General features: G+C 40.1%; 1 protein-coding gene across 1 annotated transcript; it reads left to right on the top strand.

Annotated features, from left to right (window-relative positions):
* The first annotated feature begins 1,215 nt into the window (after positions 1–1,215).
* Positions 1,216–24,144, top strand: SNRK (SNF related kinase). The gene is made up of 6 exons (XM_053467969.1): positions 1,216–1,595; positions 11,272–11,966; positions 17,975–18,116; positions 18,600–18,812; positions 19,118–19,252; positions 20,707–24,144. Exons 2-6 carry the CDS (start codon positions 11,378–11,380, stop codon positions 21,914–21,916), a joined length of 2,289 nt encoding a protein of 762 aa, XP_053323944.1. The 5' UTR covers positions 1,216–1,595; positions 11,272–11,377; the 3' UTR covers positions 21,917–24,144.
* The last annotated feature ends 327 nt before the right edge of the window (positions 24,145–24,471 follow it).

The raw sequence follows: 24,471 nt of genomic DNA, 5'->3' as shown, positions 1-24,471 counted from the left end.
AATAGTTTAAAAAGTGTATGTATATATATATATATATATATATATATATATATATATATATATTGAAATTTAAAAAAGACCCCAGTCATGTCACCATGACACCATAAGGGGAAAGATCCAGTTCCAAGAAAGTGTAAAAAAAAAAACATTTAAAAAATTTAAAATAAAATATATTTTCTGAAAAGTCCTGACATGAGAAGTGTTAAAATACCACCATTTGAAATACCCTGGGGTGTCTAGTTTTCAAAAATATATGGTTTGATGGGGGGGGGATTGAATTGGACGGTTTCAAAGATATCCCAAATAGGACATGGGGCAGGATTAACAGATGTCAATATTCCAAGTTGAAAATTAGACACCTCCCAAATGTGGCTTTTAGCCCCCAAATAACCTGATGAACCCATGCAAGGGGGTATCACTGTACTCAAGAGATGTTGCTGAACACATATTGGGGTGGTGTTTGGCAGTGACATATACCAGGAGCTGTAAATTCATACCTGAAGAACAGTATGTGTGAAAAAACTCAAAAACGTCTACAACAATCTTTGAAAAAGTCTGGTAGTATAATAAGTGCATGGAAGGAGTTAATGTCAGCATTTGAAATAACATAGCATAGAGCATCTAGTTTTCCAAAATATATGGTTTAATGGGGAATATTGAGTTGACCGGCTTCAAAGGTTTCCCAAATAATTCATGGGACACACAGAATGCAACGGCAATGTGAACCATTTGGCCCATCTAGTCTGCCTTTTTTCATGACGTAAAGACTCCAGTATTAATCTGTTCTTGATCTTCCCTGCAGGTGTAAATCCCCTCACTGTATTAGCCTCCAAAACTACTATGTAATAATAGCCTCTACTACTCTAGTACCCTGTTCCAGTTTGAACAACGAATATGAAAGTACTTAGAAAGCATTGTTTGCTTATGGGGCTCCTTGGGACCCCGGGGTCTCCATAATACATTTCCATAAATGAAAATAGAGGTCGTTTAGCCTGACGTACAATCCGTTTAAAAACTGTTTAAAACAGATAGCGTGGTGCGAGCCACTGGATTGATAAAGCATGTTTAATTTGAAGGGAAAAAAAAGGAATGCAGACTGTAATCTCCTCCCTCAACATCACAGGATTTTTTTTCAATGCTGCCCACGCCCCTTTCCCAGGCTTGCAACATTCTGCATCGCGTCACGCCCATTGTGGCAGACGTCACGGAAGGGAGGGACTGCGGTTGAATGCGATTGCGTTCAGGCTGCACTCCTAGCCCTGCAGCCGCTGATAATAACAGCAACAGTCCCATCATGTTGGTGTGCAGTGTCAGTGCTGCCGCGAACCGCAGTTATTGGTCGGCCGCGGGGGAATCATAACAGCGGCAACAAGGTCGGCATCGGGGACGCGGCCCGTGGGACAGCCTAGAACACTCACACCGTTCCTAACCACCGCCCGTTCCTTCCATACCTGCCCGAGGGGCGGACGGCTACTGGTTCTGCTCTAGATTATTTTTTTTCTGCATGTTTTTTTTCCCCCACCGGAGACGGACGGAAGGAGTATCCCCGCGGTTAGCAGCCGTCTCTGGCCTCCATCACTCTGCGGCCCTTGGATGTAAGTGAAGCTCTTTATCTACGCTCACAAAGCACAGGCTCAGACGTAAAGAGCGGTCGCGCTGCACCTCCTCCCCTGCGTCCGCTCGGTAGGGCACAAGCCGGCCGGGTGACAGAAGGGAGTGCGCTCTGCGTCCGCATTCGAATTGTCAACCCGCCCTGCGCTCGGGTACGCGCCAAGCTGGTGCCGCTGCGAGACAGCCTCCCCGGCAATAAATCCCACATAGCCGGTGTGTGACAGAAGTAGTGACCCCCCCCCCCGGCCACCGAATCAATATCACAGGGGTCGTCAGAACCGGAATACAGGCCGTTTAAGAAGGACGTCTTCTATCTAAATATACTTTTCTGTGAAGTTTCACAAGATACGTATATATAATCTGCCTGAAAGCTGTACTTTACTGACAGGGTCGTGGTTTAATGGGACAGCTTCCCAACAGAAGTGGTAGAGGCCAATACAGTGAGGGAATATAAACGTGCGGGGGATAGGGATAAAGCTGTCCTGCATCTAACACAGCACCAAGGGCTGAGTCTCTACACAGGGAAAATGGGCCGACTAGATGGCCGAACGCTTCTTATCTGCTGTCACGTTTCTATGTACGGTAATCCGTCTGTGAATACGGTACGACTATCATCATTGTATGTATACTCAGATTTAACTAATAAACATGCTATATGAGCTATACATATGCAAGGGCTGGGCCCAGCAAGCTTACGCTCTATTATATCTTTACTGTATAAAGTAACGTGCAAACCAGGTTGGCTTGTTAGCTGTTTTCCATTGGGGTGTGTATATGTGTGTGTGTGTATATGTGTATATATATATATATGGGAAGATGCTTATCTAGGCATTAAGAGAAAAGTGAGATGGATACATGTTATACCTGAAATAAAATGTGTATTTCTATACGGTGCTGTTAATGTAGTGGATATTCCTTTTCACTTTGCTGTGTTTGTTGTTGGGCATTGCCAAAGCAGTGCATGCCATATATGTATATATAATAGTGTATATATGTATATCTATTATAATAGTATATGTGTAATATATATAAAACCACAGTGACAGGCCCACAAATAATATGGAATAAGATCTGCTGCATCCTATACTGTATACAAACTGTAACAATGAAACAATGACACTCAGAAGTCCCCAGCATGTGTATATATATATATTGTATACAGTGACCCTCGCGGGTTTCGTGCTTTAGCTTCCCCAGCTTGGATAGTTCTTGCTTTCCAGGAGTCCAGTGGCAGCAGAAGCCAAGCTCATGCAAGGTCTCTGCACAAACTGTACACATGCGCGGATATACTTGCAGCCAGCTGCCTTATGCAAATACACGACAGCTGCACTTTAATATGCCAAGACCTTCTTATAGTAACATCTGTGTGCAACTGTGTATATCCCTGCATATTCAGGAACCCCTGTGTCCCAATACATGAGTGGTCAGTGTGTCTGCCGGTCTGCGTATGCGTTTGGTACGTAGCTGTGTGATGTGCGCATATACTTTTGCAGTTTAAATGAAGTGTTCTTGCATATTTGATGCATCTCTTGTGCTTCTAATGCTCGTTATATATGCTCATCATATATTTCCAGATAGACCCCTATTAAGATGCAAAGCGTTGGGCCTGTAAGTAGGGATGATAGCTGTGTCAATGGTTTGTTGGTATTTGGAATGAGGTATCATGAGTTGACTTGGGGCTCTCTCCAAAGTCTGTCAGTATCTCCTTACAAGTAGTTGGCAGTCATGGTTTTGTCTATGCTGTTTTGGCTGTTTTTGGGTTCTCTGGCTGTTTTTAGACCAACTCTTTTCTTCACCCTCTCATCCATGAGTTGTGAACTCCCGTCATAGACCAGGAGCTTCTAACGCGAGACATGGACTGCAATCCAAAAAAAACGAATTGAACTTGTTGCGTGTTGGCTGTCTTGCTACAGCTCATATATTTGTTGCGTGTGTATGTGACGCTCATGTAGCCTCTGATCACAAGCTTATGGGACATACTATTGGTCTGAAGATGTCCCAGTATCTTTAAACATGACAGTCCTCTTTAGACTGATTTGTGGAAGAAAGTGCATATTTGTGGAATGGAAGAAGGGGTTCTCTTATATAGGCCATTGGTAACCGGCCAAGTCAGATGGATTTTCATGGGGTGGACAAAGATGCTGTTTGGCCGCAATGCCTTGCACTGTGTATACATATAATGTAGTCTGCATCTTATCCACCCCTCGCACGCTAATTACGTCGCTAGCTGCTGATGTTGCTTGTTTTTGTGACGTGAAGTAAAGCCCACATGCCGTGCAGTATGACTTACCGAAACTAGCTTCAACTTCATCACTTGATGATGCCATGGAGGTAGCTGAGCGAACCTACACTTTCCTTTTTTTATCTTTTAGTGGAAGCCGAAGCTATGTTTCTTTTTTTATATATAAATGTCCCAATACCCTTTTCGTACCAAAAATCCACACATTCAAATAGCCTTATAATATTGAAAAGTCTACACGCCGTAGTTTGATATCAGCACCTCTTCCATAGTCTCCCAAGCCCGTTGCTGATTCTCCAGTGGCTAGTCCAGTCCCAGTTCTGCGAGTACTCGATTGTGTTTTGAGAAGTTCTTTTGCACACAGTGTACAGAGTTGGGTTGGAAATCCTTGTGTGAACATTTCTGATGTTTGTTTTTGATTGAAGGGCATTCACAGGGAAAGTAATCTCTAACCATATACAATCCTTTACTAGAAGAAAAAAATGGAATGAGATTGAATGGGATTGTAATGGGACTGGTGTGCGATTGACATTTGCACCTTTCTGTTGCTTGACTGGATTAAAGAGGACCCATGAATGCCATTGAGGACATCCGAGTGAAGTAGGTTAAAACAACATATACATTGAGCAACGCAATGGCATTATTTACATCTGCTAACGTGCCGTTAAATTGCAGTCACGGTTACGAGATATTATATGGACAGAATGAAGAGGCAGATCTGAAAAGGTGACATAAAACATCACTCGAGATTTTCCCTTCAGAAGTGAGTGTCACAAGGGCTCTTGGCCAACCATATCTACCCCTGTGCATATTTGGGGTATTTGTTTTGGCTTGTGTGGCTGATGCTTCTGGTTCTGAAGTGTTGACTGTGTGAGTTCGTAGGGATTGGATACGTTAATGTGTTGTGTGCATGTTGCACGCTAGTAGAAGATATATAGTAAGCTTTAATATCTCTTAGCAGGTTTTAAGTCTGACTTTAAAGAGCATCTGCCGCTTTTCCCAAATCCTCCTGCTTATGGTCGGTAAATATTTGGAACGTGTTGTTTATGGATTCAAACAAGCTATACAAATGCATCTAACAACCTGCTTAATGTTTGTCATTCAAACATTGTTTCTATTATTCTGAGGGTCTGCGCGGTTACATCTCCCCATCTCTCACCGTCGGTTACGTTGCTGATTTTGTGTGCGTTTGTTTCTTACAGGAACCAATCTAAGTAGCTCTAAGAAATATTGCTGAAAGGGGTTCCTGTTTCTTTGGTTTCCTGATTCATACACTATGGCAGGACTCGACAAACCCTAGGTCGCCATGGTGACAATAAATCTCTATCATGGCACCCAGGGTTTGGCCGGGGAGCCCCCAACGCCAGAGCCGCTCTCCTAGCACAGTCTGAGAGAGCTGCTTAGATGCCAGCAGTGTGCGAGGACTGCACGGAAGCGAAGAGCTATCCCGAGCCAACAAAAGTAGAGAGGGAGAGAAGTGTGTTTATCTGTGTGGGAGTATGTTAGTGTGTGTGTTAGTATGTGAATATGTTGGTGTATGTGAATATCTTACTTTGTGTGTTTGTATTTAGTTTAAGTATGTTAGTGTGTGTGTGTTACTCTGTAAGTATGTTAGTGTGTGTGTGTGTGTTACTCTGTAAGTATGTTAGTGTGTGTGCTAGGTATAGTATGTGAATGGAAAAATGTTTATGTAAGTGTGTTAGTGTATGTTACTAAGTATGATATGTTAATGTGTATTAATTAGCATTATTGAAAGAAAAAATGTTTACATTTTTTGGCCTGCTCATAAACCCCAACCAAATTTTTACCCCTGCTGTTGGGTTGTTAAATTTTCACGATGTTTCTTGGTAGTTAATATTTTAGCGTGTCTCGGCACATATTGGCTTGCTAGTTTTCATACTGAGATGCATATAAGCTATAAAGTGCTATAGGAAGCAGGGGGAGTTGTGAAGGCTCAATTGGGGGATCCATTTACAGTGTAACTATTGCATCACAACATTTGGTCGTTGTTCAAAAGTGTTAGAGCTTGCAAGATGTGTTGAAGCTAATCAATTATCAGTGCATATCAATGAGCAGTGTATGTGTTGTTTGGCTATAGTGCTGTGGGTCTGCCGCAGACGTTGTAACAATGCCAAGAGGGTCTTTGATGTCCATGCCAACAAAACTACTGCAGTTACGTGAGAGCCTTATGACTTTGGCCTCCTGGAGGGCCTTATTCTGATTCCATAGTGGTGTAGAGCCTACTGCATCAATAGGAATGAGCGGGATGGTCTCAGGCCATCTGCTGCAACATTTGAGCAAGTGCTTCCTGCACAGCTGCAGAGGTCCTTGCTGGAGCCCCGGATTAGCTTGTTATTAAATGTGTTCTAAAAGCTCTAGCTTGACTAATATTGGCGTAAGTTTTGGAGCCAAGTTTTATCTGTGTGCGGGTGTTATGGAGGAGCAGGTGTGTTTCCGTGAGCTATTACTTCTGGTTGCCGTGACTCCCTGTCTTTTGGGGTAAATAGGCTTGATTTTAGCATTATAACAGATAAACATGTCAAAGCCTATTTTAACACCATTTGCCGAAAAGTGATCCAGCACAGAGCTTCATAAACATAATGTCCCTCAGCGCATGACCACTGGGGTACCCTTTCGCCACTACTTTTAAACACCGATATGCACAAAGCTCACCGTGTCATATGTTTTCTTTAAAAAGCAGAATGGCAGGTTTTGGGTGTAGCCAAATGTATGGAATGTGAGCGATTTTAAAGTGAGTCTTTTGGACTGTAGTGCCCACATGTCCCATTATACAGACACATTGTGTGCAGCCTGTGTTTGATCTGCGGATGTCATCGGCTAAAAGAAGGGTCAAATATATAGTATAGTAGCTTGGAAACCTAAAACATATTTTCTGTGCTAGCAAAATAACGCAGAGGTAAACAAATCAAGACAAGTCTTAACCCCTTAATGACAGCCCGTACATGTACACGCTCAAAATGCATTGTTTTCAATGGGTTTAGGGACCGCCCATTGTCCTTAAGGGGTTAATGTGCTGAAATGGAGTAGCTCAAACTAAACATTTACCTATTCGAATTAATCTCTGAAGATGCACCCATTCATAAGGACAACATTACCAGTGATTGCTCAGGAAGAACATACCGGCAAAGTCGGTGATCCTCAGAAAGATGGTAGTGTGCATGCTTTGTTCTTATTTTTCATCCAAAAACACTTAGTAATAAGCGGCTAGCTCTGCTATGTTTTAGACACCATGCAATTGCTGTACTGCTCGTTCCCTAGATGAGCACAATTCCCAAAGCAGTGTCATGTTATTGTAGGAACTTTCCACTGGTCGTCTTGATGGAATGAGCCAGGTAGAAGATGTGGGTAAAAATTGTAGTTATTCTGATCTTATTCTCCTGGGATTGATTTTAGTTATTTTCCACCCAACCATGCTATCCCAACAGATGTAGGCAACTACAGTGAGGGAATTTAAACATGCAAGGGTAGACATAAACTATCCTTACTATGGGACCAGAACCGGGAATGATAGGGACTTGAATCCCTTCTGTCAGGGAAATGGGCAGACTGGATGGGCCGTATGGATCTTATCTGCCTTCAAATTCTATGTTTCTAAGTTGTGGAAGTGCAGCCATCTCATGATAGCATAGTAACATTGTTTTGTTGGTTTTTTTCTTTCCCCCACCTCCAGCGAGGTGCCTGTTTTATGCCGGGCGAGTTTCTATGCTTTTCTGATATGGAACTAATAATGGCAAATATTTAGAAAGTTCTGCATAGCTTAAATGTTGGGTAAACCAAAGGCGAATTGCATTGACACCTCTTTTTTGTTCAGTAAGTAAACTTGACCGTATGCTTGTGTGATTTCTGCCACTTCCTTTATATCGGGGATTTTTCCACTCAGATAAGATCTTACAGTATGTAACAGAACGTTATGCAAGTTGCATTTGTATGAAAGCACGTTGCTGTACCCGAAGACTACATTTAAGAGTAACTGTAAATTTAAGATGACCTTTGCTATTTTTTAACTTAGCACACAGCAGGGTGTTAACTTGGGTGTTAAATGTCTTGACCAGGCCCGATGTGGTGGTACTATATAATGATATCAAAAGAAAGATAATCTTTTTTTTATTTCTGTCATAGCTTTGATATCTTTGACCCATTTAGAAAATATTCTTAAATCAGTCATTGCCGATATATGTATTTTTTGCACCCCCAAAATCTTAAAACAATACCTTTTTGAGAAGCTTCTGAATGTGTATAAACCTTATACTCATTATGCCTTTGGGTGAAAGTTCGAGCACAGGCAACATGCTCAGTTATCTAAATCTCTTTATACAAATAAGCAAAATTGACTAATGATGTCACTTGGGCCAGTCATTCTAGTGGCTACCCTGCATTGTGCTAAGCAGTTGGGATGGACCTAGACAATTCTATACTTGAGTGGGAAAGCCTCGGCTGGTTATCTGGAGATGCCAAAACATCCTTATCATAAGGTGGGCGAGAGTAGAGAATAAGCTGGCGGTTGGATTGAAACCCTAGTTTTGTATGTTACATGGATATTGTCTGGCATTGGATTCAAGACACATGTATGTATTAGAAGATTGTGCTCATGGTGCCTACCCTAGAATGACATAAACTAGTTTGTTCCATGACAAAAAAAAAAACCTGGCTGCTAAATGTTTTGGCCGGCTTCTAAATCCAAAAGAAGTTTGTCAAGCTGGTTGTTGACATGTTTGAAACAGGCCAAATGTCAAAGTTCTACAGATGACAAGCAAATCACTCCAATGATCACATGAATGTTTGTTCTTGGTTTAGTGCATGATCATTCTGGAATATAAAATATATAACATTTTTAATGATATCCTTCCAGTCCACTTTAATGCATATGATAGCCGAGAGGTCCTTCTTACATTTGAATTGTGTCCCCTTTGTAAAGTAATGTGGGGATTGGGCGGACATATCATATACAAACCGCTAGTCAGCACTAGGGTGAGTTCAGATGAGACAATACTCTAATTGGGAGCGTTCTCCAGGCAATCAGTGGCGAGAATCACTGGACCTCGGAGGAGGCAGCAAGGCAAGTATTTTTTATTTTGAGCTTTTCCCAATAATGCATGCATAAGCACTCAAAGTACTTTAATATGCATTATTGTTTGGAATAGCTCCATGGGACATTAAACTGTCTCTTTAAACGTATGCTGCATAGATAAGCACAGCATCCTGCATAGGAAGTAACGACTTCAAAGAAAAGTCTTGCTTTCTTGCCAGCTATAAAACAATGCAGGCGATTTCAGCTGCCTAATAAACACACAATGGAGTTCTGCATATTCAGCCTGGTTTACACGCTAATAGTGCTGAACTGTTGAAGATACTTACTTACTCCAAAGGGTGAAACTGCATGTTGTCATATTTTTTAAAGCTTATCTTTCCTGTATTGTTAAGTTACCTTTTGTTATTGACTTGTTCAGGGAGCCTTTGTGAAGATGGACTGAGGGAAAAAAAGGGAGGTAATTGATAAGTTATGTAGGGTTTGCCTCTGACCCAGCCCCGGGATCCAAAACCATTTCATTGATTGAAAAATAAGGGACAAAGCTGTAGGTGGATTGGTAAATGAATATAGATCATAAAAAGTGTAAAGTATCAGATGCTATTCTACTCAACTACACCTAGCATTATGTACAATGTCAAAAAACAAACAATACATTATGGAGAGAGGACCCGGCTGCCAAGCTAGAGATAAAATACGTTACCAGGCATATATATTATGCCTGGTAACATTTAATTGTCATCTGACCGCAAAGCAAGCACTGATAGGTGGCTCTGCCATGGAAAGTGAAAGTGCCGGTATATGTTTGTGTAGCTCTATTTGATGAAATATTCTTTTGTACACATGAGCTTTGCTGCTAAAGATGGGTTGGGAGGGTTCCAAGGGTTCCTGGCATGTTTGTGCTCAGATGATCTGAAGTTTCGAATCACATGGCTGTTTGGCAACTTTAGGTTTTCATAGAAAACATGGTCCACTGCGATATGGAAACCACAGCTAACGTTCGTTCTGCATCGGTTTTTTATTTCTTGTTCTTATGTTTCTAATGAGTAAATTCCCGTTTACTCCAACCACATTATCAAAACCTCGCTGCCTTCAAAAGACCAACAATTCTTTCTGCAAAGGAATAAGCTTTGTCGTGGTTGCCCTTCATAATTCATAGTGAAGTGAAACTACAGCTCTCCTGCTATCTCTTCCTTTAGTGAATAACCCCCATTGTTCTACATGCTAGCCTTAGTGTACCTGGCAGTCTCACAGTGATTGTATACAGTGTTAGCCAAACTCAACTTATTTCCCTTCCTTCAACTAATTATATATGTATGTGTGTGTACAAAGTATTGGGCTGTGAGTCCATCACTGTACATGCATCAGTTTCACTGTAACTGTAATATACCCTGTTTCACCAAGGAGGGCCTTGCGTTATGTATTTGTGCACATACTACGTACCTTTACTTTCTTCGTACTGGACTGACAGAGAAACACAGTGTGGTCTTGGAGGAGTTAGAGGTGACATGTCTGTTTTGTTCACCTGGCATTGGTGATGATGCAGTTTCTGCTTTGTGTATGTGTTTGATAGGGCAGTGCGATCTTTCCTTGGCTTGGAATACACGGCCATCGCTGTAGGTTGTGGATGGGTATATTTACTATCTTAGCCGACCGCTCTGAGATATCTTCTCCAGGTGTTTGCCATCATTTTCACTGAACAATTACTTTTGAAGTCAACATTACCATCCTCGGGCACCATATACATTTCAATAGAGCCAGCTCTAATACGGCTTCTATACGTGACTTCCTGCACAAAAGACTCGTGTTAATGATTGTTGCGTTCTTGGAATATGGTCCCATGTATGGCCACGTTTACCGTTCTTATCTTCCCTTCCAACCGCTTTACAGTTCACTCATTAGTGTTGAATCTGAATTATGCTATTGATCACTAGCAGTTTGAACACAAGTTAAAGCCTCAGTCGAGTTATTGATAACACACTTATTTTATAGGTTTTTGCTTTTAAGGCTTTCTAGACAATATTGGAGCGTTTTTACATTAATACAAATGTCACCAGCATGTCAAATGCCATATACATTGGATGTAGACCTCACTTGTATGGTCTAGGACATAACATTTATAGTGAACCAGCAGACTCGGTGTAGCTATTAAAATCCGACGATAACATTAACACATGATTAATCCTGATTATAATTTTTTTTTTATTAAATGTTGGGACGCACTAAAGAACATTGGAGCCAAAACACAAATCTTATCCCCCCTGGCTAAATATGTAAATGTGAATGTTTCATTTTTTGCTAAATCTGAAATGTATAACTCTTTTTCTTCCCTCAGATCATTTCAGACTTAATAGCTTTGGTTTCTGTGTTACAGATGTGTGTGAAGGCAATGAAAATGCATTCCTTGCTTGCTTCAGATATTCTGTTATGAGAAGAAACTGACGGCCCAAACTTCAGGAATCTTTGCTCCTCGGTGCAGCATGGCGGGTTTCAAAAGAGGATATGATGGGAAAATAGCTGGGCTTTATGACTTGGACAAAACCTTGGGAAGGGGACACTTTGCTGTGGTCAAACTCGCCCGCCATGTGTTTACAGGGGAGAAAGTGGCCGTTAAGGTAATTGACAAGACCAAATTAGACTCTCTGGCCACGGGGCATCTTTTCCAAGAAGTAAGATGCATGAAATTAGTACAGCATCCAAACATAGTCCGCCTGTATGAAGTCATTGACACGCAGACCAAACTCTATCTTATCTTGGAACTCGGAGATGGCGGCGATATGTACGATTACATAATGAAGCACGAAGAAGGTCTCAGCGAAGATTTGGCCAAGAAATATTTTGCTCAGATAGTACATGCGATTTCCTACTGCCACAAGTTGCACGTGGTTCACAGAGACCTGAAACCAGAGAATGTGGTCTTCTTCGAGAAGCAGGGACTTGTGAAATTGACAGATTTTGGTTTTAGCAACAAGTTCCAGCCCGGGAAGAAGCTGACGACAAGCTGCGGTTCTTTGGCTTATTCTGCTCCAGAGATACTACTTGGAGATGAGTACGATGCTCCTGCAGTAGGTGTGTATAAATACATCTTGGAACAGATCTGATCTGTTTCTAGGCTGCAGGTCTAGCTGCTTAGCAATTAACTTGAACTGCGAAACACAGTCATGGAGATCCTAAGATTCGTTGCATGTTTTTTTTCAAAGGTGCAGTTCATCCTACTCTACTGAATTTAACTCTTTTTACAACTGAATGCAGCATTAGAAGCCTCAGTTACTGTTTTGGCATAGGAGCTTAACAGTTTGTATTTTATGTGATACATCCTTCCAAAAAAATAATAAATTGACATTACTCTTAAGGAGTGCTGCAAATGATTTGTCAAAATGGAACAGCAGCTTTAAAGTAACGCATTCATTCAATGCTGCCTAATTTTTAAATGGTGGTCAACTGAAATGACGGTGACCTCTAAGGAGGCAGGGCATTCAAAAGTTTGGGGTCACTTAGAAATTTCATTGTTTATGAAAAAAAAAAGCATGTCCATTTTGAAAATGTTGTCCATTAAAATAACATGAAATGGATCAGAAATACAGCGTAGACATTGTTAATGTTTTAAATGACTATCGTAGCTGGAAATAGTTGATTTTCATGGAATTTATAGGTGTACAGAGATAATTTATCAGCAACCATCACTACTGTGTTCACTTATTCAAGTAAAAAATTTAAAAGCTAATTGATCGTTAGAAAAGCCTTTTGCAATTATGTTGGCTATTTTAGTTGTAAATTAAGAAAATTCCTAGCTATGCTAAGTGACCCCAAACCTTTGAATTGTGTGTGTGTGTGTGTGTGTGTGTGTGTGCACATACACTATATGGAGAAAAGTGTTGGGACACCTGACCATTACGCCAACAGGGACTTTAATGACATCACATTCTAAATACATAGACATAAATGTTGTTTGTCCCCCCTTTGCAGCTATAACACTTCTGGGAAGGCTTTTTGGACTGTTTCTGTGGGAATTTTTACCCATTCATCCAGTAGAGCATTTATGAGGTCAGGAACAGATGTTCGACAAGAAGGCATGGTTCGCAATCTCCGTTCTAGTCTATCTTAAAGGTGTTTGACGGGGTTGAGATCAGGGCTCTGTGAGGGCCAGACAAGGTCTTCCACACCAAACTCATCCAGCCATGTCTTCATGGACCTTGCTTTGTGTACTGGGGCAGTCACGCTGGAATAGAAAAGGACCTTCCCCAAACTGTTCCCACAATGTTGGAAGCATAGACTTGTCCAAAATGTCTTGGTATGCTGAAGCTGATTCTGTATAGAGATAATGAAGGCACTTTTCTTGTAGTCCTTATTTAGAGAGGGTCCCATTTGGTGACCATGATGAGGCGTTTTACAGTTTACCACAGGGCAGCATAAAAAAAACACATACTGTTCCTATTGGGCCAGTAAAACAGACCTAAGCATTTATAAAAAGCCACTATATAGTTGTTACAAACATTTATGCGATACTGTAGCTGCCAGTCTATTAAAGAAAGAAAAAAAAAATTCACAGAAAATTGTGGTATTTAAGAAAAAAAATTAGTGAAATGTCAGTATTGTGCTTAAAACCAGCATAGAAATTAAGGAGTGTGCCTAAGCGGCACTTACATGAGTTCCACGACGGGTAGGAAGAAATGTTACTGTAACATGTCTGAAGAGAACCGGTATGTGCGTCCATCAGCCGGTTATTTACACGCCTGGCGTTTCCTGTGCACTGGTGGGAGGTGCGAGCTCACTGGTGACACGGTTGCCCCTGATGTCGGGTGGCAGCTTGTTGCTCTGGGACAGTTTGTTTAATAATCCGCACAAATAGGATATGCAATGGTGAGACACTCGCCCACTTACTGCCTGGTGAGCTAGATCTGCAAACAACACAGATGTTTCCGGGAAAAGACCCCCCTTTTCAATGCGTTTTGTTTAGAGCCAGATGAGCATGGATGATTCGGATACACGGCAGAAAATACACTTCTGGGATTTATTCTAATCATTAGAACACCATTTGCATTATATGTTTGTAAACAATTAATGATGACTCCACAAGCAAAATATAACATTTTTGAGACAATCGTTTTACAATTTGTTTATTTGGCTTTTTTTACGCGGAGTCCATTTGAATCTGGTGCATGAGGGGGCTTTCCTTAGACAGGATTTTCAGACATTCAGAAACACAGACTTTGTTTTTATGACGTTGTGAAAGCCTACGCGCTAATTTCCGGGGCTAGGGTTCTTTGAAGTGCTTGAATGCACAGAATATCTTTTGTTTATATGATCACAGGTGAGTCACTCGGTGCTATACCGTGCTCATGGCAGAAGAAACACAAAATACATATTATTGGATGTTCTTGTAGATACTTGAGGACTAGCGTTAATCTCTGATATAGGCTTATTTTAAGCATTATATTTGCAGCACTCCTAGAATGATGTGCTTACAATGTTAAATAATTATTGCTCGTTGGTGAGTAAAGATCAGGGTTTTTTTTTTTTTTTATCTTTGAACAGATCTGTTAGATCCATGACACTTTGTTGTCTTGTTTGGCCTTTTCAGAGCAGGTCAGTAGGGATGTGTTATGGTCATCCATTACACAAGTTTCACAAGTGTGTCGTCAGTCTTTCTAAATCATGTGGTTTGTATGTTTGGGCTGTCATTTTTTTTTTTTTTTTTTTTTTTTTTTGTTTTCTTTTTAGTGAATTTCCCATGCAATCCATGTTCAACTTTTTTGTTCCGTTATGTTTTCTCATCCTTCATTTTATAATTTCACTAAGTAAAATGCAATTTAGATACAAAGAACAAATGTTCAGAACTATAATCTATATTTAGCACTGGGACATTAGTGTCCATCCTTGTAATAGATGGAGTTATAAAGTTATCCATCTATAGAGGTTCATGAATTTTGAATTAATCATTAGTATCATGTACTCAGGGTTTTTAGAGTACTGTCATTTTTTAATGACTTGGTGTCCATGGTTCCAAATCAGAACTTTAACATTAAACAGAAGTTTGTAGTTGCCTGTTTTGGTTTTATGGTTTGCTCTTGTAGTGATCATTGGGATTATGATATGCACACCAAACCATAGTCTATGGAGTAGACTAACTCAGGAGCTCTAACGTCTTGGAGTTTCATCTCCCTGGTGCCATTATGTATGATGAAGGGCTGGCCCTAGTGAGTCCCCTCACAGGAACGGTTGGTGTTGGCCGTCTGTGATGCAGGGTGATGGGAAGGAGAAGAAATGCGCAGTTAATAGACCCTCCTCATGAAAAGACATTTAAGTGCCTAAATCTATAGTAACTTATGAATGCCTGTGAAATGCCTTTACTCTTGGGCAATTATTACAAATTACATTTTTGGTGCCACAGTTTGCATGACCGTATGTTTTATTTTTTAATTCATTTGTAAAAAATATAAAAATGTATTGACTTAACCCACATATGTGCTGCATTAAAATGGCAGTGAAATGTACAATGTGTGGACTTCGTTTTTACTGCACCTACACTGGATGTTCATTTAAGGTTAAGAGGCTTTAATATCTTTTTAGCAGATGCTCAGTACCTCTAGGAGCTGATGTTGGGGACAGCTGGCTTTGGTTTTTCCTTACCTGCACCATTTGTTTCTTGCACCGTAGGCCTCTGGGATCCCAGGCTGCTGCTGCCTGGCAGCGGACTTCAGGATAAGGTCTATAACGGTTCTTCTCAGTGTGCAGCAGCTTAAAGCTCTGTTGGGGATTTGCCCAAATAACATGTCCCTGTGCCCATGTATGTTGCAGTACATGTTACATTCATCCAGACATGCATATGCATGCTTGTGTTGCTTTGCTTGGGAGACCGGTACTGTATGTGTTTCTGTATTTCATCATATAGATTTCCCCCTTTAAGCGGGGCAAAGTATTAATGGGGTTACCCACATATTATATAAAAGCTAGAACTCCTATATTGCTGAGGTTCTTGAGGTTTAGTTTTTATAGGGAATTTTAGTTAAATGTTCCTTTTATATGTTTAGATCATGAATTGTTTGTAGTTATAAACAGTTGCTGAGAGCACTGTGTCTACCAACTAGAAATTCCTGATAACGTCTACATTCTTGATGTAGACGTTATGGTAAATGTATCAGTTCTTTTAAATTTCTAGTAACTCTTGTAGGCTATTAGAGCAAACGGCCCCTTTCTGTTGCATTCTATTTCTTTAGCTGGGCAGTTGATGATGGTAAACAAATGAGGCTCTAGGAGTATCTTTAGGTTTATGTCTTTTGTGCCATTCCCTGTGTTGTGCTGGATGGATATGTGGTACATATGTGGTAGATTTTAGATTTTATTGCCTTCTTGATGCAACTTATAGCGTGTAGATCTTTGTAGGGTTCTCTGGGCGGATTACCCGATGGTGTCCAGAAGTCCTAAATTGGATTCTGCAGCAGCTGCTTGCCATCAGCAATATCTTTATTGTCAGTGAAATGTTCACTTAATTCTGCTTTTTGTAGGTTTTCTCTGTGGCCCACTGAATAGATTCCTTCTGTGTTTGCATGTCCTGCCACATTAATCACGTTTCAAATTCCATAAAAGACGAGCATGCTCATGACATAGTGATAATAACTAAACCGTGTCCTCACCCTACCCTTTTTTTACCTATGCATTTGGTAGTGTACTCCTTAGCACAATGTCCTGGTAAAGGTGAAATAAATATATTTGCTTTGTGTTATTTTCATTGATAATGTGCCATAATAGGATATCGCTCACTCATGGGGTTAATAATCGTTCAGTGTAAGTCTAAATATGTGTGAAAAATCATAAATGGTGTTCATTCTGAGCAGTGTGTGCATATATTGACACAGTTGTGATCATATGTCACAGTTTCATCTCCAGAATCTGTCTTAACTACCTGATACAATATACTTCCTGTTAACTCTTTGGGGAAACTTCACCTTTTATGGTGTGGTAATTAGTCTTGTGAAAAGAAACGTGTAACTTGTTTCTTCATTTACGAGGGCAGATCAGCTATGTGCATCATTTGGGTGTAAAGGAAGTGTTGCAACAGAATGTACATATGGCTTACATTAGATATGTTCTCACTGCTGTACTAGTAAATGTATCGGGGGGGGGGCTATAAAACCCAGTATTTCTTTACCGTATTTGTTTTCTTGTTGCCACCATGCGCTATTATGGGGAAATAAAACAAACTGTGTATGTGATTAAAAACTCATATAATGACATGGCGTTAGGAGATGCTTAGTGACTGTGATCATAACAGGGCATGGTTGATGGTTGGTGCCTACAAATGGACCAGCCACCTCTCCAAAGCCTCACCATGTTGGCTTCCATCTTGAGTGTCTTGACATAGTTTTGCAGAGGGGTAACTAAACGGGATTTGCCACACTATGCAGCCTTCTGCTGAGTTAGAATAATCGCTCAAGTAAGTACGCACTGACAGACTAATGTATTTATATTGTAAGGATTGTTCTACCCATTACTTAGGTAGTTTAGTGGAAACCAAGTCACTCCGCCCTTTTTTTTTTTCTTGAGTTACTGCAAATGTATTTTAAGTGGCATTGTAGCGATTAGGGTTATATTTTAATTGTATTTTGTTTTGAAGGCTAAGCTGGTTATTAGAGAGCTGGAATATTTAGAAGCCTGCTTGAAATGTCTTAGCTTACAATATAAAATGACACACACACATTGTTACCATTCACATTTAAAAATCTTGGAGACAAGGTTAGCTCTAGATAGCATGAGATACTTTCCTGCTCCACACATGGTGGTGTTTGCCCGTATAACGTTCCTCCACAAATAAACATCATCTTTTAGGATAGGTATGACGGAGCATGCAGTCAATGCTCTAATAATCAATCAATAATCATAAGCAATATTTATAGAAATAACACCCTATAGAGTGGGCAGCTTGCGCAGTGTAAAAGATATTTGCAAATGCATAATTTATTTTATAGGACACTGACCATTTTTATTTTTAGGAGTGAAACTTGAAATTGAAAAACTAGAAAAAAGCTGGTAATTGTATAATTTTGAGGTGTTTTCATGAAGGGCCTTTCTCATTGCAGATATTTGGAGCCTTGGCGTTATTCTCTTCATGTTAGTATGTGGCACCCCCCCATTCCAAGAGGCAAATGACAGTGAAACGCTCACTATGATCATGGACTGCAAGTATACCGTACCCAAGCACGTGTCCAAAGAGTGCAAGGAGTGAGTACCAGCATGGAAAGACAGATCGCAACTGCCCTACTGCAACCGTATCATTTTGTTGTTGTACCCTTACATGTATGTCATTTGACAGACCCTAGAACAGTATGAACAGTATGTTGTCCCCCTCCCCCACCCGATTCTAAGAAACTGGACATCACATTCTGTAGCAGTGGAAACACTGCAAGGATGTTTTCTTTTAACCTTACCACAAAAGGAAGTTTGACTTAAATGTGACTTTAAAAAAAAAAAAGAAAAAAAAAAGAAATCTTCCAGGGAGTAGAACTTCATAATAAGGCAGTAGGGTTTTTAAGATCTGGAGACTTTTAAAGGTGGTATTTCCCTTGAGACCTGAACATGATCTTGAAGGGACGGTCTGTTTCAGAGGCTTTATTTTTCCCTGTATTTTTTTCACACAATATGATCTCTTTTGATCATTAAGAGATTATATTGAACTCACAAGTCTATTTTTATTTGGTTCCCCAGTCTAATCACCCGCATGCTACAGAGAGATCCTAAACGAAGAGCATCGCTGGAGGAAATTGAAAATCATCCATGGCTTCAAGGAGTGGACCCTTCTCCGGCCACCAAGTACAATATCCCTCTTGTGTCCTACAAAAATCTCTCTGAGGAAGAGCACAATAGCATCATACAACGTATGGTCCTAGGAGACATAGCTGACAGAGATGCCATTGTGGAGTAAGTGATCTTTGAGCTATGAATATATACTTATGTAAATTACGTTACTTGGACCTACTTCTGCATTATCGTATATGATCCGCTGCCCATAGCAAAAGAAAAAAAAAATAAAGTACAGTAGTTTTGGTTTTTTATGCAAATTTAAATGCCCAGAAGCTTTTTAATGTTCATTAATTTCTAGTTTTGGTGTGTATACTGTGAAATGAAGACAGTCTGAGAAATATATTGTTATCAATAGATCTGTTGATAAACATACCCTTTTGTTCTAAAAATATAGCATTTCCTGTTTTTTTTCTTCCTCTCAGTGCCTTGGAAACCAACAAATACAACCACATCACAGCAACTTACTTCCTGCTAGCGGAAAGGATTCTCCGAGAGAAGCAAGAAAAAGAAATCCAGGCCAGATCGGCCAGTCCCAGTAACATCAAAGCCCAGTTCAGGTATTTTAAACTATTTATTTGTTGAGTGATCAATTTACCTGCATATTATCCTTCTGAATGTTGGAGTATTGATCAATTTAATATAAAAACAAATTACATTCCAATTCTAGGCTCATAAATATGGCTACTTGGTTTTTAAATCCTCCACATGTGCAGCAGTTGGAGTTATGAGCAGTCAGGGACCGTGTACTAAATTAGGAGTTGGTAGATGAGTTTCCATGAGGATTGTGGTTTCAACTTTCCACCTACACTGCGTTCCGAAAGGCCAAATGTAGTAAACTGGCTCTTCCTTACAAGTCATCTCACAGATTGAACTATACTCTATACAGGGCAGCTTAACCCATTCTGATGGTGAAACCTACTCGGGTTGTTGTAATGGAGATTGAAGTACTTGAGTCAGAACTGCAGGCTCCTGCTTTAATAAACAAACTTCTATAGAGTTCTACCCTGATCAAAGCTTTAACACAACAGAACAATGAGGCACATTAAATAAAGTGGAAATGTCTAAACAAAGCAAATGGTGATCATTGATGACTTTTGTCACATAAAACATGTATGATAGTATGCCTGGAGTGTATTTTTTTTCTTCTTTTTCTTTTTTTTTCTCTTACATGTTTCACATAAGCAACATATAAGGTCTGCCAAAACTATAATATACTTTTGGGGTATTTTACAAAGAAATTACATAAACAAAAAAAATGAACATTGTTTCTGACAATAACGATGGAGTTGTTATATTTGATGTGTGGCTACACATGGAAATGTTGCTTTTGGAATATTGAGTGCACTGCAGTTTGAGTATAATAAACTCATTTTAATATATCCTGAAACTAGCTTTCTCGAATAGTCTAAACCCCCAGTTTTACTTAAAAATATATGTATTTTATGATTCCCAGTTAATTTTTACTAACCAGTTTCTTCCCTTTTATAGTAAATTTTAAAAGCGTGTTTAAAGCAAACAATGAACTCCCCGCTCTATTTAGTCTACTGCTAGTTTGTATCATAGCAACTGTTCAGTAGCCGTTATACTCCATGGAATATGAACAACATAGTGTAGTTAAGGTCACTATATTTTTTTTGTATAAAGAGTTACACTTACAGTTAATCGTTAATTTGTACAGAGGTGGAAAAAAAACAAACACCTGCACTGCATTAATACATGCCTAATTCATGGTAGCTTTGTAAGTGCTGCTTGTCTTCTGACTGATTTTGATAGGTCTGAGTTTGTCAGTAGCACACGCGTTAACTGTCTTATATGTAGTCCTTGGCCATGTTGATTCTGACCTCCTCGTTCATATTCCTACATATTCAATAATTGGCAGGAATCATGACTGCACAATGTATCATCGGCGCCTTTTACAGTGTCCATTGTATTTTTGTATAGACAGCATCTATGGAAACCAGACGACTGCTCCAATAACTAAACTTAATAAGCTTTTTGTGTTTCTCCTTAGGCAATCTTGGCCAACAAAAATTGATGTTCCTCAGGACCTGGACGATGATTTGACTGCTTCTCCAATAGCTCATGTGGCTGTTCCACCGTCTCCTGCTCGCAGTGCAGAGAATGTGCTCAATGGGCATAGAAATAAAGGTCTTGTGGACCCATTGAAGAAAGAGGATGTTCCCGATTTTACTGGGACAGCAGTTTCTGCGCTTCCTTCTGTGAACCCAACAACAAGCGGAAGAAAGTGTCTCTTTAGGGTGGAGGAGGATGAAGAGGAAGATGAAGAAGAAAAGAAGCCACTTCCTCTCTCTGCACAAGTTGTTCTAAGACGAAAACCCTCTGTTACAAATCGTCTCACTTCAAGAAAGAGTGCGCCAGTGCTCAATCAGATTTTTGAGGAAGGAGAGTCAGATGATGAATTTGATATGGATGAAAATCTTCCACCAAAGCTAAGTAGATTAAAAATGAATATCGCATCCCCTGGTACAGTGCACAAAAGATACCACAGAAGGAAAAGTCAAGGCCGGGGATCCAGCTGCAGTAGCTCAGAAACTAGCGACGATGACTCCGAGAGTCGACGACGTCTGGATAAGGATAGCGGGTTTACCTATTCGTGGCATCGAAGAGACAGCAGTGAAGGTCCACCTGGTAATCAAGGTGATGGTGGAGGTCAAAGTAAACCGAGTAATGGAAATACTGGAGTAGATAAAACAAGTCCCAGTGATAACAAAGGAGGAGGCAGCCCTTCCAACACATCAGGTGGTAACTCAAATAATTCATCTGGAAATACGCGCAACTGTTCTGGTTCCGCTGGTTCTGTGCAGCAATCGCCAAGAAGTGCAGGAGAACTGGTAGAAAGTCTAAAACTAATGAGTTTGTGCTTGGGCTCCCAGTTACATAATGGAGCCAAGTATATAATAGACTCTCAGAATAATCTTTCCTTTTCTAGCGTCAAAGTGCAGGAGAAGTCCAGTTGGAAGATGTGCATCAGCGCAAATGGTAGTGCCGGCAAAGCTGTACCCACAGGCAGCATAAAGCTGTTCTCTGACCAAATGTCAGACTCTGCAAACGAACTTGGACTCTTAAAGAAAAAGAACTTTAAAAACAATGTACTACAGCTACCTCTTTGTGAAAAAACAATATCTGTGAATATCCAGCGGAATCCCAAGGAGGGACTTCTGTGTACCGCGAGTCAAACCAGTTGTTGCCATGTGATTTAATGACGTCTCAATGTACAGAGCAGTTTGACACATGCTTAATGCTCATGGCTGCAAACATTGTTTTTTGTGTATATTCCACTTTGTCGTCTTAATGTTTTTTTTTTAAGTGGACTTTATTGGCAGTTATTTATTACCATTTTATTTTGTGTGTTGCCAGACTGAAGAGCAAACAGCATTGCACTGGATTTGTGCACGCTGCTAGCTGACACATCCTTTTTTCTTGCAGTTGATATTACGTTTTTATCGTGTAAAATTTCACATTTTAATATGAAAAAAAAAAAACATGGATCCACATTGAGTGTAGCCCAGAGCATACTACGTAAGGAGCACTTAGAAATTTCATGTTCAGCACTTAAGCTAAGAAATCCTCGTTTTGGTTTTCTTATGATCTTAATTCCAGTCCCAACGTCTGTGATTGTGATATACGTCTGTGTGTGTGAGATAGAACCAAAGCAATAACGTTTCAATGTTGAGCGCTCCCACGGGGGCTTTCAGAAATTCCAAGGCTTGCACAAAGCAAACATGCACAGATGCACGGCGTTCCAAATTTCTATGTCTGACACCTGTCTGCATAACTGGATCCTATTTACGAGTAGCCCCAAGTATTTCAAAAGTATACGAAGATCAAATGATACTTATTCTGCTGTAGTGATGAGATGTGTTTGCACCCCGTTTAAATGTGTCCTAAATAAATCCCTTATCCTAATAGTTATCTAGATAACGGGACTCGAGCATATTGTCTAAGGTTTTTCCTTCCAGATCTAAGTAGGGTTCATGATCTCCTCATCAGAATATCTTCATTGTGCAAAATGACCAAAATGAAGCCATTTATCGGCATGATCTATAACTCTCTTAGTGATTTTAGCACACGGATGTACTCTGGCTTCAGAAAATATTGCAAAATGCAAATCTGTTATGTTTTTCTTTATTTTTATTTAATCGGTTGGCCCCATGTGTGATCCTGTGCTCTTTACTCAGCATTTCCAGTCTGCCACGCGCAGCGTTATCTGTAGCAGAGGATCGCTGAAATGTAATAGCCCCGGGGGCCTGATAGAAATGCACTACTACTTTTTTTTTTATTAGTCTAAGTGATTGTGCCCTCAGCTTAATCAAAACTACCAAAGAGCCCAGTGTCTTGGAAAGGAATTCTTTAATCACATGCTCGGTCCCCGTACTGCATACATTTCATTTATTAGATTGGTCTTTTTAACCCTTCCTTGCCCATTATTAGAATATTTTTAACGGAGCGCGTTACGGCTATATCGACGGTTTCTCTTCAGACGGTGTTTAAGTTTTACTCTATTGACCCCTTTTTCATCGGTTTGCTATTTATTAATTTAATGCAGTATCCGTGGCGACACGGGGAAGCCATAGAGCAGGTTTTACAGCGAATCCTTAAGCAGGGATTTTGTAAGTGAACCGGGGAGATATTATGGTAATATTACCTTTTGTTGTACAATATGGCCATTTCTTTTCTTAAGGGGCATTGGCAATAAATTATGTTGCAGCTGTTTTTTTTTTTTTGAGCTTTGTAAATATATATATATTTTATGTGCAGCCTTGGAATGGCACTTTTTAATTATTCCCATGTGTCTGCTGTTTCAAACTGTTTATATATACATATGTATATATGGTGCTCAATAATGAATGGCTGTGTTGACAGTTCATGCTGCATATAGATGTATTATAATAGCCTTATTAGTTATGTATGATTGAAACTGGGTGTACAGGCCTTTTGTTGATCCGTTTCTGCAGTTGTCCATACGTGACTGACTGTGCATGTGACATTTGTCATGTTAAACCTTGTTCCCTAAACGGAACGGCGAAAATAACCACTACAGTAAGATATTGGACCAAACTATGAACGTGTTTTAACCCTACCTTGTACCCTCCTAACGTTCCTTCAGAAGTTGCATATAGCTACATTAGTGTACAAATTAAATATTGTGAAAATCTGTTAGCCTTGTATTTTTCTATATGTGTATATGATGTAACTGGCAACATTATGTAGCTGAAGATCGGGAAATCATACATAGGTGTAAAGGGTAGCACTGCGGTAAAATAGTATTAATTAATATCAGTTTGTCTATAAATATGCAGAGTAAAACCAGGGTTGATAGAGTAGCATAGAAAATGCTTATCTTGCCGGTGCGTGAGAACAGACGTTTAATTTGTAAACTAAAAACCAAAATGGCTGTTGAAAATAAAAAGTTGTTTAGGTCAATAGATTCATCAGATTTCATATTGTACCTTGGAGGTTCAGGTGTCGCTATGCATTATTGCAGACCCAGTTATGTTCCCTTCTGTAGGAGCTCGGTTGGCCCTGTATAATAGATTACTTGAAAGTATTTTTATTTGGACTGTCTCTCATACAGGGCCATCTCAGACACCCCTTGTGGGAGAAATATCGTGGGCTGCCCCTTCATAATGCTAAATTCAGTTTGAGTGAACTTGGTCTTGTCACAAAGCAGTCTCATTCCACCAAAGTACTTGATGGCTTGAGTAGCGCGGTGTACCCAACTAATGGCGATGCCTTCCAGCTCTCCGTGAACATA

The sequence above is a fragment of the Spea bombifrons genome, chromosome 5, assembly GCF_027358695.1.
Source record: "Spea bombifrons isolate aSpeBom1 chromosome 5, aSpeBom1.2.pri, whole genome shotgun sequence".
Lineage (NCBI taxonomy): Eukaryota > Metazoa > Chordata > Amphibia > Anura > Pelobatidae > Spea > Spea bombifrons.
Note: the sequence above shows the minus strand (reverse complement) of the source record. Positions and strands in the feature narration are given on the sequence as shown.